The sequence below is a fragment of the Rattus rattus genome, chromosome 12 (genome assembly GCF_011064425.1).
Source record: "Rattus rattus isolate New Zealand chromosome 12, Rrattus_CSIRO_v1, whole genome shotgun sequence".
Classification (NCBI taxonomy): domain Eukaryota; kingdom Metazoa; phylum Chordata; class Mammalia; order Rodentia; family Muridae; genus Rattus; species Rattus rattus.
In genome coordinates, this window is record NC_046165.1 from 60,998,899 (window position 1) to 61,014,494 (window position 15,596).

At 51.6% G+C, this 15,596-nt stretch overlaps 1 protein-coding gene across 1 annotated transcript; it reads left to right on the plus strand.

Annotated features, from left to right (window-relative positions):
- Positions 1 to 629: 629 nt before the first annotated feature.
- Positions 630 to 14,767, plus strand: Blk (BLK proto-oncogene, Src family tyrosine kinase). Its single transcript, XM_032917629.1, has 12 exons — positions 630 to 734; positions 1,987 to 2,038; positions 3,196 to 3,289; positions 4,060 to 4,158; positions 5,333 to 5,436; positions 6,624 to 6,770; positions 7,111 to 7,263; positions 8,168 to 8,347; positions 9,368 to 9,444; positions 11,966 to 12,116; positions 13,714 to 13,845; positions 14,395 to 14,767. Exons 1-12 carry the CDS (start codon positions 630 to 632, stop codon positions 14,598 to 14,600), a joined length of 1,500 nt encoding a protein of 499 aa, XP_032773520.1. The 3' UTR covers positions 14,601 to 14,767.
- Positions 14,768 to 15,596: the final 829 nt, after the last annotated feature.

The window sequence follows — 15,596 nt, forward strand, 5'->3', positions numbered from 1 at the left end:
ATACTGCATTGTATTAACAACCATACATACATAGCCTAATTTTTTTTTAATTTTAAAACATTTTCGCATCTATTTTGTTGTTATTTTTTTAATCTGAACCCTTCCCCCATCAATAATCAAAATAAATTTAAAAAAACCCTATATTCATTTTGTTGTCTGGATTTGGGTCTTTCCCATGTCTACTAAGATTCTTAACCAAAGAACAAACTTGACCATAGTGCCTATCAGTTTGTCCTCTGCACATAACATCTCATTTAACTCCAGCTCAAACAAAATCTCACCATTGACAGAGGAGCCTATGGGACCAGGGAAGAAGGGGACCTTCCCAGCAACACAGTGGCCCACTGGAAAAATAAGACTAAAACCCAGACCATCTGACACGGGGTCAGGCTCCTGTCCCTGAGAACTGGGACCCATGCCAGCTGATGTCTGACTCCTAATCACAGTGTTTTCCCCTCTCTGGGTCCCTGAGAAAACGATGGATGGCAGCTTAGCTCTTTCTGCCTCTTCTCTCACACTCTGATATCATAAGCTGCACTGTGGTATATTTCTAACCAGAAGGGGGTTGGGTGCAGGAGCCCAGGGTCTTGAGGTCTCTTGTCACTGTCTGCCCTCTGCTTTCCTGCAGGATGGGGCTACTGAGCAGCAAGAGGCAGATCAATGAGAAGAGCAAGAGCTGGAGCCCTGTGAAGGTCCGCGCCCAGGGCAAGGTACCCCCGCCCCTGCCACCCCTGGTAAGTGATCAGCCCCTTCCGGGACAGAGGCTGAGGCGCAAGGCGCTCCCTGAACCAGCCCCTTTAGACTCATGTGTCTATATGACTGTTTCGTTTCGTTCCGTGCTTGGTCAAAAGGCTATGCGTTTGGGGTATTTGGGGTCATGCCTGGACCCATGTCCTGCCCTGTCTGTCACTGTGCACATCACCAAGATCCTAACAGAGACCTGATAGGAACGAAGGCTGCTGGTTCCCTTTCCTAGATGAACCCTGGCCTCTCTGCTAGCGGTATCAAAGCATCATACAATACTCTGTGCACAGTGAGATGGTCATTGAGTGGCTGTATGAATGGGAATATGGGCAAATTCAAACTTAGGCCAAGTTATTTCCCCGAAGTGACACTAACAAACAGAAGCCTAGAGCTTAACCCTTTGAAAGCTGTGTGGTGCATCTGTACTTTAGAAAGATGACAACTTTGTACTATTTCACTTGCTGGAGATACTTAGAGTTACCTCTCCTGGGCTCCTGCCCCAAGGGCCTTTCTTCATCCATTTAGCTCATGGTTCTAGGTTCCACCTTATCATGATGGCCATGTTACAGCAGCAGGAGTTTAAGATAGCTGGTCTTATTGTATCTGCCTTCACTACAGTCACAAAATACAGCGACCTAGGCAACTCAGGGAAGAAAGGTTGTTTGAGCTTCCGTTCCAGGGGGCTAACAGTCCATGGGTCCAGCACAGTGTCTGTGAGATGTAACCACACTGATACATGGTAGATATAGCTCATTATTTCATTGTTTTGCCATGGATCCTAAGGGCTGTTGCCATGATGAAAACCGCTCCGTGTGTGACTATGGCTGTACTAGGCATATCTTTGTGCTATGGCCTGGCCCGTGTATGCAGGAGTCTACCCATGGGATAGACACCCTGTGAATACTTACTGAGTTTTAGGTAAAACACAATTTTAAAGCATCTTTCTTTGCCAATAAATGCCTATTCAACTTCTTCTTTAATGGTAGAGCCAGGATTTTAACCGAGGTGACAGAACTTTTTCTCTTTGAAGCTGGCCATCTCCATACGTGGTGAAGGCACGATGGCAGGTGGCCGGGGTAACAGTGGTACTCCAAGGAGCTGATGCAGTGTATACAGAATGTATCTAAGTATCTAAGTGTATGGTGGCTACCCTCCTTCCTCAGAGTGGGTAATCTAGACACCTGGTTCTCCAGTGTCCTCCAGTCTACCCTTGCTCACTAACTCCGTGTATTTCTGCCCAAGGTTGTCTTCAACCACCTCGCTCCTCCATCTCCTAACCAGCACCCAGATGAAGGTAAGACCGGAGCATCGCGGCACCTCTCCAGGGACATTGTATGTTAGAACCAGAGCAGTTGTGGGCCCTGTAGGGCTGGAGAGCAGCGGGAGAAACTGGTGCTTAAAAAGAGAACAAGGAAGGGGTTGTGGGAGCATATCTGACACTGTCAGGGCCTGGTTTGGACACTCTAGTTCCCAAACTCGAAGGGCAGCGGGACTGCTCTGTCCTTCCCTCTCAGCAAGGCCTGGTCTATGTGGAGGACACCTTCTTGCCTCCCTCTTTCCATGTTCAGTTCTCCCATTCTTACCCCACTAAGGACACCATCTTTCCCATCAGATAGATGACCCTTCACTTTCTAGCAGGGGGTTCCCATCTTTAAAATGGAGGCTCAGGGAGGGGAATAACTGACTGCTTTTGGCACAAGGGTCTGAGTCTTAACACTGCAAGGGACTCCTGCCATTCACGCTGAACCTCCTCCCACCAAGGGAAGGTCCCGCCTCAGGCCATACCACTCATCCATGAGACAACATGACAGTATTAGGTCATCTGTGAGCTGCAATCTCCAAGAGATTCTGACAGGTATTAGGGAGCCCTGGTGTGAAACAGTGATCATTTGAAAGGTCCCAGCATGCTCCTGAGCCTGCTGCTTCCTCGGGACCACCAGCTTGTCAACATCCCTCTGAGAGACTCAGAGCCAAGAAGGCCAGGGGCTGAAAGCTAGAGGTGCTACCGGGAAGCTCTGGGTACCAGTGCCTTAGAGAGGCAGGGCTGGAGTCACATGACCTTTGGGATAGAGGCTGGGAAAGGATACTGAGGGGATGCTTCAGAGGCAAGTTGGATGCAGGATTGACCACTGGCTCTTAGACGGGCCTACAGCCCTCTGAGGGCTGGCAATGGCTGCCTCCATATTGCTGCCCCTCCTCCCCATTCAACCTTTGTCTAGGCCTTTGGTCTGAAAGGAAGATGAGGAAGAAGGAAGTGAGGCCCGGCCTGCTCCTAGAATGGCCATGGGTCTGGTGTCACTTCCTGAAAATCCCCTCTTCACTGTTGAGAGAGTGGCCTCGTGTGGCTTCCCTTTCACTATTGCTCTTAGGAATATTGCACCATACAGTCCCCCAGAGCTCCACTTCCGTTGTGGACCCCAGTGGTAGCCATCCCTTCCTTGTTCTTTCCAGAGGAGCGTTTTGTGGTGGCCCTGTTTGACTATGCCGCTGTGAATGACAGGGACCTGCAGGTGCTAAAGGGAGAGAAGCTCCAAGTCTTGAAGAGGTAAATTTCTGACCTGTCCTCGGTCATCAAGGACTCCCCATTGTCTACCTCCCCAGTTCACCCGCCACATCTCTGGAGCACTCCTAAAGGGTCTTCTCTCTTGCCATTTCCCTCTCGTGAGTGCTAGGATTTTCTCAGGCTCGAGCCATTGTCCAAGTCTTCTGGCAAGGTGGTTTCCACTTCTGGCCTTCTGGCTGCTGTTAAAATCTAACAGGCAGCTTCACTGGATCCCACATAGCCACTCCTCTTTGGCTTACTCCCTGTGCTCTCTCTCAGAACACCCTTCAGTCTGCCTGCGCTCTCCCCTTCTCCCTTCCTCTACCCTTCAGGCCTGCACCATGCAACCCCAAGGTCTCATGTTATCCTTACAGGTCTGCAGTGGGTTTGAGTTAAAACCCATAAGTGAGTGCCTTGGTCTTAGATTCTACAGAACTTTCCAGTTCCTCCCTTGTCAGCACCCCTCCTAGGTTTGTTTTCTTAGCCAGTTCCAACTCGTTCTGTAACTTTTGGACCTGCCCCATCGATTAAGACAGGCTGTTTAGTAAACGCCATGGTCCTCAGGCTGCAGGCTATACAAACAAATCTACCCTTCCTCCTGCACCATGACCCCTTCTTCCTGTCACATGCTCATCCCAGAGGATGGGCCACTCCCTCAGCACCTCCTTATCATCAGGCTGTCCCTGTGTTACTGTCTCCTACCAGACTGGGATGTGCTGTAGGGTGCTGGATGTGAGCCTCTGACACATTTCTGTTTCCCCTTCTTCCGCTAGCACTGGAGACTGGTGGTTGGCCAGGTCACTCGTCACAGGAAGAGAAGGCTATGTGCCCAGCAACTTTGTGGCCCCAGTAGAGACCCTGGAAGTAGAAAAGTAGGTGGATTGACTTCGTCAAGTGTCAGGGCTGCTCTGGCCGCTCTGGGTGTGGCAAGGCCAGGAAGTGAGCTTAATGGTGACTGTGGGTGAGGGGTTGGGGATTGGAGGTTCTGGCTGTCTTCTAACACTCAGTGATGCCGAGGGAGTCTGTCTTCCATCGGAAAGAAGAGCTACTGATTCCTGGCTTCTCTGGATGAGACTACCCCAGTGTCTGTCCCCTCCTGAATTCATAACAAAGCCCTACGTCCTGCAACCACTCCCCACCATCACCAGAGATGGGCTCAGTCCTCAGAGGGCTTCTTCAGCGTTCTTATCACCAGCTTTCACACACCCGGAAGGCCGACCTGGGACATTCCCCTACTTCCTCATCTGGTGCAGAGACATGAGCATGCCTTACCTCATGGTGGTGACACTCCCTCTTCCCTACCCTTCCCACACAACGTGGGCCCTGGGTTTTCCCCCAGAACCATGTTGTATTGGTTATTTCTTTCATCATTATTAAAAAGAAAATACAGTTTAAAGAAGGATTCATTTTGGATCATGATCTGAGAAAGTACAGTCCATCAGGGTGGGGAAGACACAGTAGAGTTCACGACGGTAAGAATGTAGGCTGGGTACCTCTCACAGCTCGGTGGACCAGGAAGCAGCTAGAACTCCAGCAAGGCAGCCGAGCTGGCTTGTCACCTCAAGTGCCACTCCCATGGCCTCCAATTAGACCTCATATCTAGGAGGTTCCTCGGCCTCCCAAAACAGCACCACTAGCCAGGGACCACATCTTCAAATACACACGAGCCTGTAGGAACATTTTATATCTGACCACAACACATGACAAAAAGCCCCATGATAAAGAGAGGTAGCTTGGAAGGAACCGGGCCCAGAAAGCTCCTGGCACTGCTGTCATTCACTCAGAAAGCAAGGAAATTACAAACTCATGCCAGGGGACAGTGGTGGGTCAGGAACGATTTTGCAGACTAACACTAATGGAGGTTACCTAGCCCATGTTCTTGCTTCGTTCAGGGAAAATGTGAGCCTAGAAGTTGATGGGAGATGGGATGGGGTGGGGTTGCAGGGCCTTAGGAGCCATCTAACTGAGCAGGATGTGAGGAATATCTCAGGATCAACTTAGGGGTGTCACCAACTCTGAGGCTCACCCACTCTTGCCGTTTTCCAGATGGTTCTTCAGGACCATCAGCCGGAAGGATGCTGAGAGGCAGTTGCTGGCTCCAATGAACAAAGCCGGCTCCTTTCTCATCAGAGAGAGTGAGAGCAATAAAGGTGGGTCCAGGAGCCTTGCCGCCCCCTTGCTGTATGTGCATGGTCCTGGGAAGCCCCACAATGGCTTCGGTCCAGAGTGGCAGGGATACCTGCTCCATGGCTTCTGTCCCATGTCCCTTGTTACAGTGGTCACGAACTAGTGGACTGAGGCAGATGGGGGCTGAGAAAGGAAAGGCACCAGAGAGCCTTCAGTTCCCTGGCAGTTTTTTGGAACCAAAGAGTCAAGATTGGAGAATCTGACCGAGAAAGCATCTCAGTGAGAGTGGCAGGTCACAGGAGGCTGGGAAAGAGCAAGGCCTATGGCAACATCAAGGTGTGATGGACAGCAGTGCAGCCCCTTGGTGTCCCTTTGCAAATAGGCTGTGAGAGACAGATTGGCAAGGAAAGACACAAGAGGAGAAAAGTCTTGAGATGAGGAAAGCACCCGAAACAATCAGCGACATAGTATCAAGGTCCTCACACGAAAGGTGTGCAGGCCTGACCCCTTGTGGCGGAGGGTGGGACTGCTCCTCAAAGATGTGTCCACGGGAAGGGTGGGATGCCCCCCAAACCCCAAGCCTACTGCTAACTCTTCTCCTAACCTCCATTTAATGGCCTCATTTCACAACTAATTTGAAAATGGGAGATTCTGTGGTAGCCACAGGGCTGGACAGAGGCATTTTATAAAAGCTCAAGGAAACAAACTTCTTGGCAGGAGGGAAATTCTTTATTCTTGTGTGCCTTGCTTCCTTGTCTATACAAAAATGTGAACACAGACTATGAAACACAGTGTGAGTTTAGAAAGGCCTCTGGTGAATAGTTTACTATGCTTCTGGGAAAGGCATCTGCACTGGAGGCCCTGATTCTCTGGGGGACGCCATCATCCTTCAAATCAAAGATATTTAAGCTCCAAGTCCTCTGGAGACCTTTCATTTCTCAGTATTCCAGGCACCCCGACAGAGGACCCATATATAGATGAGAAACAGTCCTGTTTCCTGATTCCCTGGCAGTTTAGGGGCTTGAAGGGAAGTCTGGGTCAGACAGCCAATAGGGAGTGTTCTGGGAGAGCAGAGTTAAGACAAAAGGAAGGGAACGTGTGTTGAAATGTCTGAGAACTGAATACAGAATTTGGGAACCTTTTTTCACATCTCACAAGCCCCAACTATACTCACTTTGTCTTACTTCAAATGTGTCTATTAATCCTCTAGGTGCCTTTTCCCTATCCGTGAAAGACGTCACCAGCCAGGGGGAGATGGTCAAGCACTATAAGATCCGCTCACTGGACAACGGAGGCTATTACATCTCGCCCCGGATCACCTTCCCCACCCTCCAGGCCCTGGTGCAGCACTATTCTGGTAAGAGGTGTTGGGGTAGGGGCTTCCCTGAGGAATCCCTAGGGTCTCTATCGTATGACCCCAAACTGTGTGAATCAACTGGGTGGGGGTCCTCCAAACCAGACTTAAGGACGTGCCAACTTTCAGCTTAATGATTTGGAGATCAGAGGCCTAGTGCTTCATAGGGGCTCCTCGGAACGTAGCAAAAGACCTGCCGTCTCAGAAAGTGCAGGTCCCAGACATCACGTCCTGCCTGCCACACAGGAGTGAGGAGACAGGGGACACAGTTGTGGGACAGCGTGGTAATTAAGACGTATCTGCTCTGGTGACCTCCAGGACCCTCTTTTCTTCCCTGAAACAGAGAAAGGGGACGGTTTGTGTCAGAAGTTGACCCTGCCTTGTGTGAACCCATCCCTGAAGAATCCCTGGGCCCAAGACGAATGGGAAATCCCCAGGCAGTCTCTCAAGTTGGTCCGGAAACTTGGGTCTGGGCAGTTTGGTGAAGTCTGGATGGGTGAGTTGTGGCATCCCAAGTTCCCTCTCTCTCCTCTCTGTTCTGAGCCTGAAGTGGCCACAGGAGGCAGGCAGCTCCATAGGGACAGCATACCCCCTTTCCTGAGGGGCCTGTGAGGGGTGGAGGCAGGGCTATGTGTCTTTACGGATGAGTTAATAAGTCCAGGTGCCAAAGAACTCACACCGTTACTTTGCCTTCTCTGTAGTGGAAGAGACTCAAATCCAGCTCTCCCAATTTTCAAGCCAGTTCCTCTCATTCTCAGCCTGATGCTGTCTTTGTGGCTGACTTATGTGTACTTGGCCATTTCACTAGGTCCTCTTAACCCCAGCTCTCCAGACAGAAACCATACATCAGATATTGGGAGTCAGGAGCTCCAGGGTCTGTGCAAACAGAAGTCACGCTTGCTGGGGTGTGTCTGTGGGAGTCCCAACCCCAGAGGCCACATCATCCTGTCATAGTTGCTGCCTGCTGCTGCTTGCTGAAAGCACTCTCCGGGTGTAACATAAGGCCCTTTGTCTCGTTCTGCTCTGGTCCATGTCTCAAAACTTACACTCTGATGCCTCCTTGAGCCTCAAGCCCAGAATTGAGGCTCCTCTATCTGGAGCTGCAGACCTGGTCCTCACCAAGGCTCAGCACGTCTGGGAAGAACATTGCCCCAGCCATTGCCTTACACACTTGGGTGTCATTCCACACCCCAAACTGCACGAACACAGACTCCAGACACATCCTGAGGCTCCATCGTGGGGTTTTCAGAGACAAGCTAATATCTTACACAAGATATGAGCTCCCATCATCCCCCGCAGGAACTACATGTTCCAGCTTAGACCTTGGGCCCGAATAGAGTGAAGCTTGAATCTGTGGTCTTCAACGTCTGAATGGCTCCTTCACTCTCCCGCCCTTTCAGGTTATTACAAAAATAACATGAAGGTGGCAATCAAGACCCTGAAGGAGGGAACCATGTCTCCGGAAGCTTTCCTGGGTGAGGCCAACGTGATGAAAACCCTGCAGCATGAGAGGTTGGTCCGTCTCTACGCCGTGGTCACCAGAGAGCCCATCTACATTGTCACGGAATACATGGCCAGAGGTAGGGTCCTCTCACCCTCTGCAGGACAGGGCTTGAAGGGCAGAAACAAGAGTGAAACATGCTGGTGGGTTTGCCTGGCCCAGGGGGCTTCTATAGGGGATCTGTGAGCTTTGTCTTATGAGAGGGGAGGCTGAGAAATAAGGTAGAATAGATTTCAGAGAGCTGTGTTCTTAGCTCAGGGGAGCTCAGTCTTCCAGAGCTCCAGTTTTGCTTCTGGAGTGTGTTTCCCAATCCCAGAGCAAGACCCATGTTTCCAGAACCTCGTTTTTTGCTTCTGAAGCACACACATCATGCTTTGAGCCCAACTGCGATCAGCAGAGCCTTGCAAACTTGGAAGAGCTATAGACTGGGGTACTCAAAGGTGGATCTAATAATCCAGTTTCACCTCTTCCCGGTGATGGGAACTTTTGCAAGCCTGTGAACATTTCACAGGGTGGGTGACAAGAGGGATGGCCCCGGGCAGCTTCTGCAGTGCCTCCTCAAACCTGGCTCAGCCTTCAACCTATAGGACCTCATCCCCCATGGCTCTGACATCACTTTTGCTCCTGGAGGTTCTCAATGTTACCGTGCTAATTATAATCCTTGTTACCGAGAGGGGCAGCATCACAGGCTATGCTGGGTGCCTACCTCCTGGCTGCAGTTTTTGAGAGCACCTCCCAGGCAGTGAGCTCTGTGGAAGAGCCACACTTATTACTTGCCCCAGCTCTCTCTTCTGGTGTTTCCTTGTTAATGCTTGGTCTTCAGGGGGAAGTCTGTCTAGGAGGGGACTGGACCAATGAAGACCCCTAGGAACATCATGCTGGAAAAGAACACTAACCTTAGGCCCAGAGCTGGCCCACTCCAGCTCTGCTGACCCAAGAGACCCTAGTCATGTCCCTGAATTTGACTGAGAACTAACTTTTGGAAGTCTGGGAGCCAGTGTTTCCCAGAAGCATGAGGCTCCTCAGCCATAGGCAGACCCCTCCACAGACCAAACCATCAGAGCTAGCCACTTTGCAGTCGTTGTCTTTCTTTTCCTAGGATGCTTGCTGGATTTTCTGAAGACCGATGAAGGTAGCAGATTGTCCCTTCCAAGGCTGATTGACATGTCAGCCCAGGTTGGTGAGCTATGACGCAGAGGAAGCCTGGAGAGCTGATACCCAGCTCTGTGCTTTGGGACTGTACTGGGATTCCCTGGTAGGAGGCTGTGCTCTTCAGATGTGGGCTGGACTGTGAAGGACAGAAAGCCTGAAGTAGTGACTATTAAATATGTAAACCCCTAGAGGAGGACAGATGAGAGGCTTTGCTCACTGCTGTCTTCTGCCCTGCTAGCAAGGAACGACAGGTAGCTACTGAAGCTTTATCGCCCACCCTTGCCTCTTAGCCAGCAAGAAGAGGATAGAGATAAAAATCCCACCTTCTTTCCTCTAGGAACATGTCCCTCCCACCACCCTTACATTTGCTTTTACATGCCCTCCCTACTCCACTTCCTCAGTGACCCACTTGGCTGCAAAGGAGTTTGGGAAATGTAGTTCCATTTCTGGGCAGCCATGATGGGGTTGGGTAGTTCTATTAGGAAGGTAGAGATGGCAGTGGATGTTGGAAAGCTGGAGAATAGACAAGAGTTTTGTTTAGCAGGTAGGCAGTCATGCTTTGCTCTGATTTCCTTCTCCAATTGCCCAACCTGTCCCAAGACCCCTAAATCTTGGTACAGCCCTGAAACTAGCCTCACCCTGATGAGGCATGAGCCACACTGAGTACAAGGTACAAAACTTTCTAGGGACACCCCCTACACACACACACACTTCTACCATCAGGAATTTTAAGAGCCAGGCCTCAGCTGTCCTGAATTGATCGGCCTTTGGTTCCCTTTGAGTTCATCCATGTATGGCCCTCTCCAGTCTCTGCTAGGAGTGCTCAGAATCAAGATGGGGCAGATCTTTCTCCCTGGGGGATTTCTGCTGAGGGTTCTAACTGGCAGGAAGACACATCTGGTTGCTCTGAGTGTGACTGTTGAAACTGGAACTCTCAGCAAGAAAGCTGTGGTCTGTGGCCAGCCTGTGAGACACAGTCAACACACAGAGAGCCATAAAGGGGAGCCTTCTCGCCCACACTCTAACCCACTTGCCCGCTTTAACTTCCAACCCCGTCCCATACTATCTGCAGCTGCTATCAGCTCAGGAACTGAGGTCATGGTGTCTTTTTTCCACTGAGGTGGCAGAGATCTATCAGTGCAGCTGTTAGGATGGATGCAGAAACTTAACCCTGGCGACTGGCTTTGAGGCAGGCACTGGATGGGCAGAAGCCTGTACACCATTCCTTTTTCTTCTCTCTCCTTGCCCTTTCTCTTTTAACCCCGCTGCACAAAGACTCGCCCCAAGGGAAAACTGGACCCTCTCCATGTGGCCTCCGCAGCCACAAGAATGTTGCTTCTGTTCAGTGCCCTGCCGTAACTTCTGTGCAGACTGCCTTGGACTCTTCCTATCTGCAGATTTCCAGCCAGTGCTCAGGACTGGCCCTTGTCAGAGGCCATGTCTGCCAAGGCTTTTCTGAACAAGTGGGGTGTTATTGACGCTGTTCTCGGGTGGTTTGCTGCTCATCGATAGATGAACAAGCCTCATTAGTGCCCTTGGGTACAAAGCACCAGGGAGAAGAACTATATAGAGCCTGGATCCCCTTTCCTCTGTAGCATCTTTTCCACAGACACAGATTCACCTCTGTCTTCTATGTTTGTGTAGGGTTTTTCTTTCTAAAGCCAATCAGTGTTAGTGAACATGGTGAGCATTGCCAGGGCTGCCTAGACAGAAGCTGTTTACTCTCTGGCTTTCCAACTCTCCAGCCCTCACAGTCTTGCACTAGCAAATGCATATTGACCGAGTGATTTCACAAGGGAGCAAATGAGGAGACTCATGCATAAAGCAAGGACTGTGGAAACAGATGTGGGGCCAGGGGCTGGCGTGTGGCTCGATAGGAGAGGAGTTGAGAGCATATGTACCTAAGTCTCTGGGCAAGTAGGATCCATTCAGGAGCTGACATCCTGCAGGAGCAGGTGAGGTCTGAAGTCACCCTTTCCATCCATCAGTGAGTGACTACAGACTTAATGGCCTGGTACAGGTGCTTGGAACAGACAAAGCTCCTCTTTAGTGACAGTCTCTCCTCCAGGTCCATTCTTGCCCACCTGGGGCAGGTGCAGGGTCAGGGTCTCAGCCATAGTTAGCTTATTCAATATTGGCCCTAACTCTGTCTCCTAGAAATGACTTCTCATGTTCCAGGTCATAACTAGGACCTCTCAGGGAAGTGACCCAGCCCATTGTACATTAGTGATTCCAAGGTGTGATTGACTCCTCTGAGAGCACTGTCCACTGAGGGAGTAGCCCTGCCCTTCTATGCTATGGTGCTATGCCCCTACACAGAAAAGGGAGGACAGGGGTGGGGATGTCAGCCTAGCTGTTTGACGACAGCTTCTCTGATGGCCTGAGTCTGGGTCTCACGGGAAGGGGTGGGTACCTTCTCCCCCACCTCACCACGCCCCACTCAGCCCTCTTCCTTCCCACCTGGCAGGGGATGTGAGGCTGGCCTTACTTAAGGGCTGGTAGGCTCCATCCTTGTTGCCCTTCACCGTGTGGCCTGTCCCCTCAGGTTGCAGAAGGGATGGCTTACATAGAGCGCATGAATTCCATTCACCGTGACCTGCGGGCAGCCAACATCCTGGTGTCTGAGACCTTGTGCTGCAAAATTGCTGACTTTGGCTTGGCCAGGATCATCGACAGTGAATATACTGCCCAAGAGGGTGAGCAGAGTGTGCACGCATGTGGGCTCACGCTCACGCTCACGCGCACGCACACACACACACACACACACACACACACACACACACACACACACACACACACACTCACTCAACTCCAGGAACTTCTCAACTCCCTGGAGCCCCCTTGGATGTCTCCTTGCTGTTGGAGATGACTAGGGAGACCAATGGACCCTGTGTTTCATCCTTTCCCAGATAGCTCAGCACTTCCTTTCCCTAGATGGGGGTTAGGGTGGCACAGGAGCACCTCGAGCCCCTGGGGAGCCCAGCTGTCTCCTTCCCATCCTAGAGGCTCCAGTGCACATGAATCTAGCAATGGGATGGAGAAGTCCTGCACTTCCTTCCCCTTGTCTCACCCGCTGATCCCCAGACAAGGTTGAGAAAGTATCTTCTCCCACCCAGTTCCTATCAACCCCTGCAGAAGGACGGTGTCAGGGAGCACACTTTGGAAAACGTGGCTCTGACTAAAGCATGAGCACCCAACCTTTGCTCCTGAAGGGTTGCCATGGAGTGTTCTACTGTGTTACTTCAAGTGAGGAAAACTGACTTTGCAGAAGGATCTGGTGCATTGATTAAGCAAGCAGTTAAATGCATTAATCAGTGCAATCAGGAGGAGAGCCACAGCTTGGGGACTGATACCTCCCCTTGGCTGGTGCCTGGGACAGTGAAACCATCTGGGGGAGGTGGCCAGTGCCACTTCAGTCTGAGGTTGGCTCTCAGTGCCTACTAAGGCTGCAGCCATCGTGATATGACTGACAGTGGGCCTTGCTATCCTTCCACACAGTGGCCCTCTGAGGTGTCTGAGTGTCGGGTTTGCCTTTTGCAGGAAAGCACAGAGTGACACATAGAGCAGTTAAAAACGGCTCACCCACCATGGTCCCCGCTGCTGGACAAAGCCGAGTGAGATAGGAAAGGATGCTTCCACCTCAGACGGACATGCATGGGGCTGGGGACATGGCTCAGTCAGCAGAGTGCCTCCCTGTCACAAAGCCTGGGGTTTCCTATCCAGCAGAGTATAAATGTTGGTGCATGGCTGTGACCCAGCACTCTGGAAGGTGGTGGCAGGAGGTTTAGGAGTTCAAGGTTACCCCTGGCTACTATCGAGTTTGAGGCCAGTCTGGGATACACAAGACCCTGGCTCCAAAACATCAAAAGCAAATAAAGCAATAAGCCAGATGGATGCATGCATGGGTGACCCTGGCTTTGTTGTTGGTTTGGTTTTCACTTTTTCTGTTTTGTTTTGTTGGTTTTTAAACACAGGTTTCTCTATGTAGCCTTTGCTTTCCTTGAACTTTCTCTGTAGACCAGGGGGGACTCGAACTCAGAGATCCAACTGCCTCTGCCTCCTGAGTGCTGGGATTAAAGTGTGCACCATCACCACCCAGTGACATTGACACTGTTTTTAAGGACTCCTAGGAGAGCAGCAAGTGACTGTGTCTTCCTATATCCTTGTGTGTGCAGTGTATACATCCTGCAAGACCCCCCAGTGAGAGCAGGCAGAGAGGGGTTGGGGCTGCTGTGGGTTGGGATGGGGGGTAGAAGGGTGGCAGTCCCTGGAGCTACTGCGTTTTCCTGGCAGGGGCCAAGTTCCCCATCAAGTGGACTGCCCCGGAAGCCATCCACTTCGGGGTGTTTACCATCAAGGCTGATGTGTGGTCCTTTGGGGTCCTGCTGATGGAGATTGTCACATATGGGCGTGTTCCCTACCCAGGTAGGCACAATTCCTGTGCTTCTCACTGTCCCCCTGGGACATCCTGATGGTGACTCCCCAGGCTCACTGTCGATGGGTATGTCATACTGGTGAGAGCAGAGTTCTGTCACTGAGACTGGAGCCCAGACCTGCACACTCGTGCGCACATGCAAGAGGGGGCAGAGGGAGGGGGAGGGGTAGGAGTAGGGAGGGGAAAGGGGTGCGGTGGGGAGGGGAAGAGAAAGAGAGATTAGAATGGAATTAGATGGCGTCAGAGCCAGGCATCATAGCTCAAGCTTGTGATTCCAGCACTTGGGAGGCTGAGACAGAGAGATCTTGAGTTCAAGGCCAGTCTGGCCTATACAAGAAGAACCCTGTCTGAAAAACCAAAGTGGTACTCCGCTACGGACACCTATGTGACCTGCCAGGGTTACGCTGGCCATAGCGTGTCAGAGCCTGCTCTCTCCCTTCTAGTGCTGGTTTACTGCCGTCCCACCCCCATCCCCAGGGCCAGTGACTGCTCTCCTGGAGCACCACCTGCCCTGAAGCTCCCTGTCCACTCTCCTGCAGGAATGAGCAACCCTGAGGTCATCCGTAGCCTGGAGCATGGCTACCGAATGCCGTGCCCAGAGACATGTCCGCCGGAGTTGTACCATGACGTCATCACTGAGTGCTGGCGAGGCCGGCCGGAGGAGCGGCCTACCTTTGAGTTCCTGCAGTCAGTGCTGGAGGACTTCTACACAGCCACGGAGGGCCAATATGAGCTGCAGCCTTAGCAGCAAATAGGCTCTTCAGGGTTCCCTGCCTGAGTCTCCTTCCTGCTGGACTCTTGACTTTGAGTTAATATGTTCCCATTTAACTAGCTCTTCTTCCAGACTAGGTAGGCTGCAGAGTCGGAGTGGAATGGCGGGCCTGCTTCTCAAGTGAGGGAGCCAGGAGACAAGGGTGGCTTCGTGGTGGGGTATGGACTCTCAAGGTACAACCTTGGTCCACTCTTGCCTTGGCCCACCTTGGCTGTGTGCCTTTGGGCAAGTTACTTAGCCGCTCTGTGCCCTCCATTTCTTGAATTAACACAAAGAAGGATTGGGTTAGAACTTACCTCCGGTTGTGTTCAGACCCAGGATGACGCCGAGAGCAGTCTGGCAGGTTAGCAAAGGACAGTGTATGAAGCCCTCATAACCCAGAGGGCAGCTAGTGGCAGGCGATCGATCGGAGAGTTCCCATTTCTCTCACCTTGAAAGCCTCAACAGCAAGTGCCTCCCTGTCTGCTGCTCCAGGTAGCCCTGGCTGTATGACACCCCCACCCCCACCCCACCCCCACCCCCACCCCCACCCCCGCACACTTTGGGACTTTTCTATAATAAAGTCATGAGAGTTTTACTGTTTCCCAGGTCTTTACCGGCGACTGATCAGATGTGGCACACAAGGTGGTGGGGGAGTACCTTACCCCATACCCCCAGCAAAGGACGCTGGGCGTGACTGACACTGTCTTTCCTGGCCAGCAGGTGGCGATCTCACTCCATAAACCCCGTGTCTGGGACTCCAAGGAAGCAAGCTCCTTGAGTTTCCCTAGAACAGGGACAGAAAGTGATGAGATGAGGTGGTCATCTCCTCTAGTGTGGTGGTTCTTTCGCCTGTTTTTCTGTCTCCGATTCATCCTGTTTTGTTTATATAGGCTGGGGGGTCGGGGGGGTTAAGTTTATAGAAAAGTAAGTGGAAAGGGTCCAGTCTCATAAATCCTCAACCCTTTCAGATGCCAACACCTTGCAATA

What these genes read in the sequence shown, in the direction of transcription:
- Blk (XM_032917629.1), top strand. Translation starts at nt 630, where the DNA reads ATGGGGCTACTGAGCAGCAAGAGGCAGATCAATGAGAAGAGCAAGAGC. An exon ending in CCTGGTGCAGCACTATTCTG is followed by an intron (nt 6,771 to 7,110) that starts GTAAGAGGTGTT and finishes TCCCTGAAACAG; the next exon opens with AGAAAGGGGACGGTTTGTGT. An exon ending in TGGGCGTGTTCCCTACCCAG is followed by an intron (nt 13,846 to 14,394) that starts GTAGGCACAATT and finishes ACTCTCCTGCAG; the next exon opens with GAATGAGCAACCCTGAGGTC.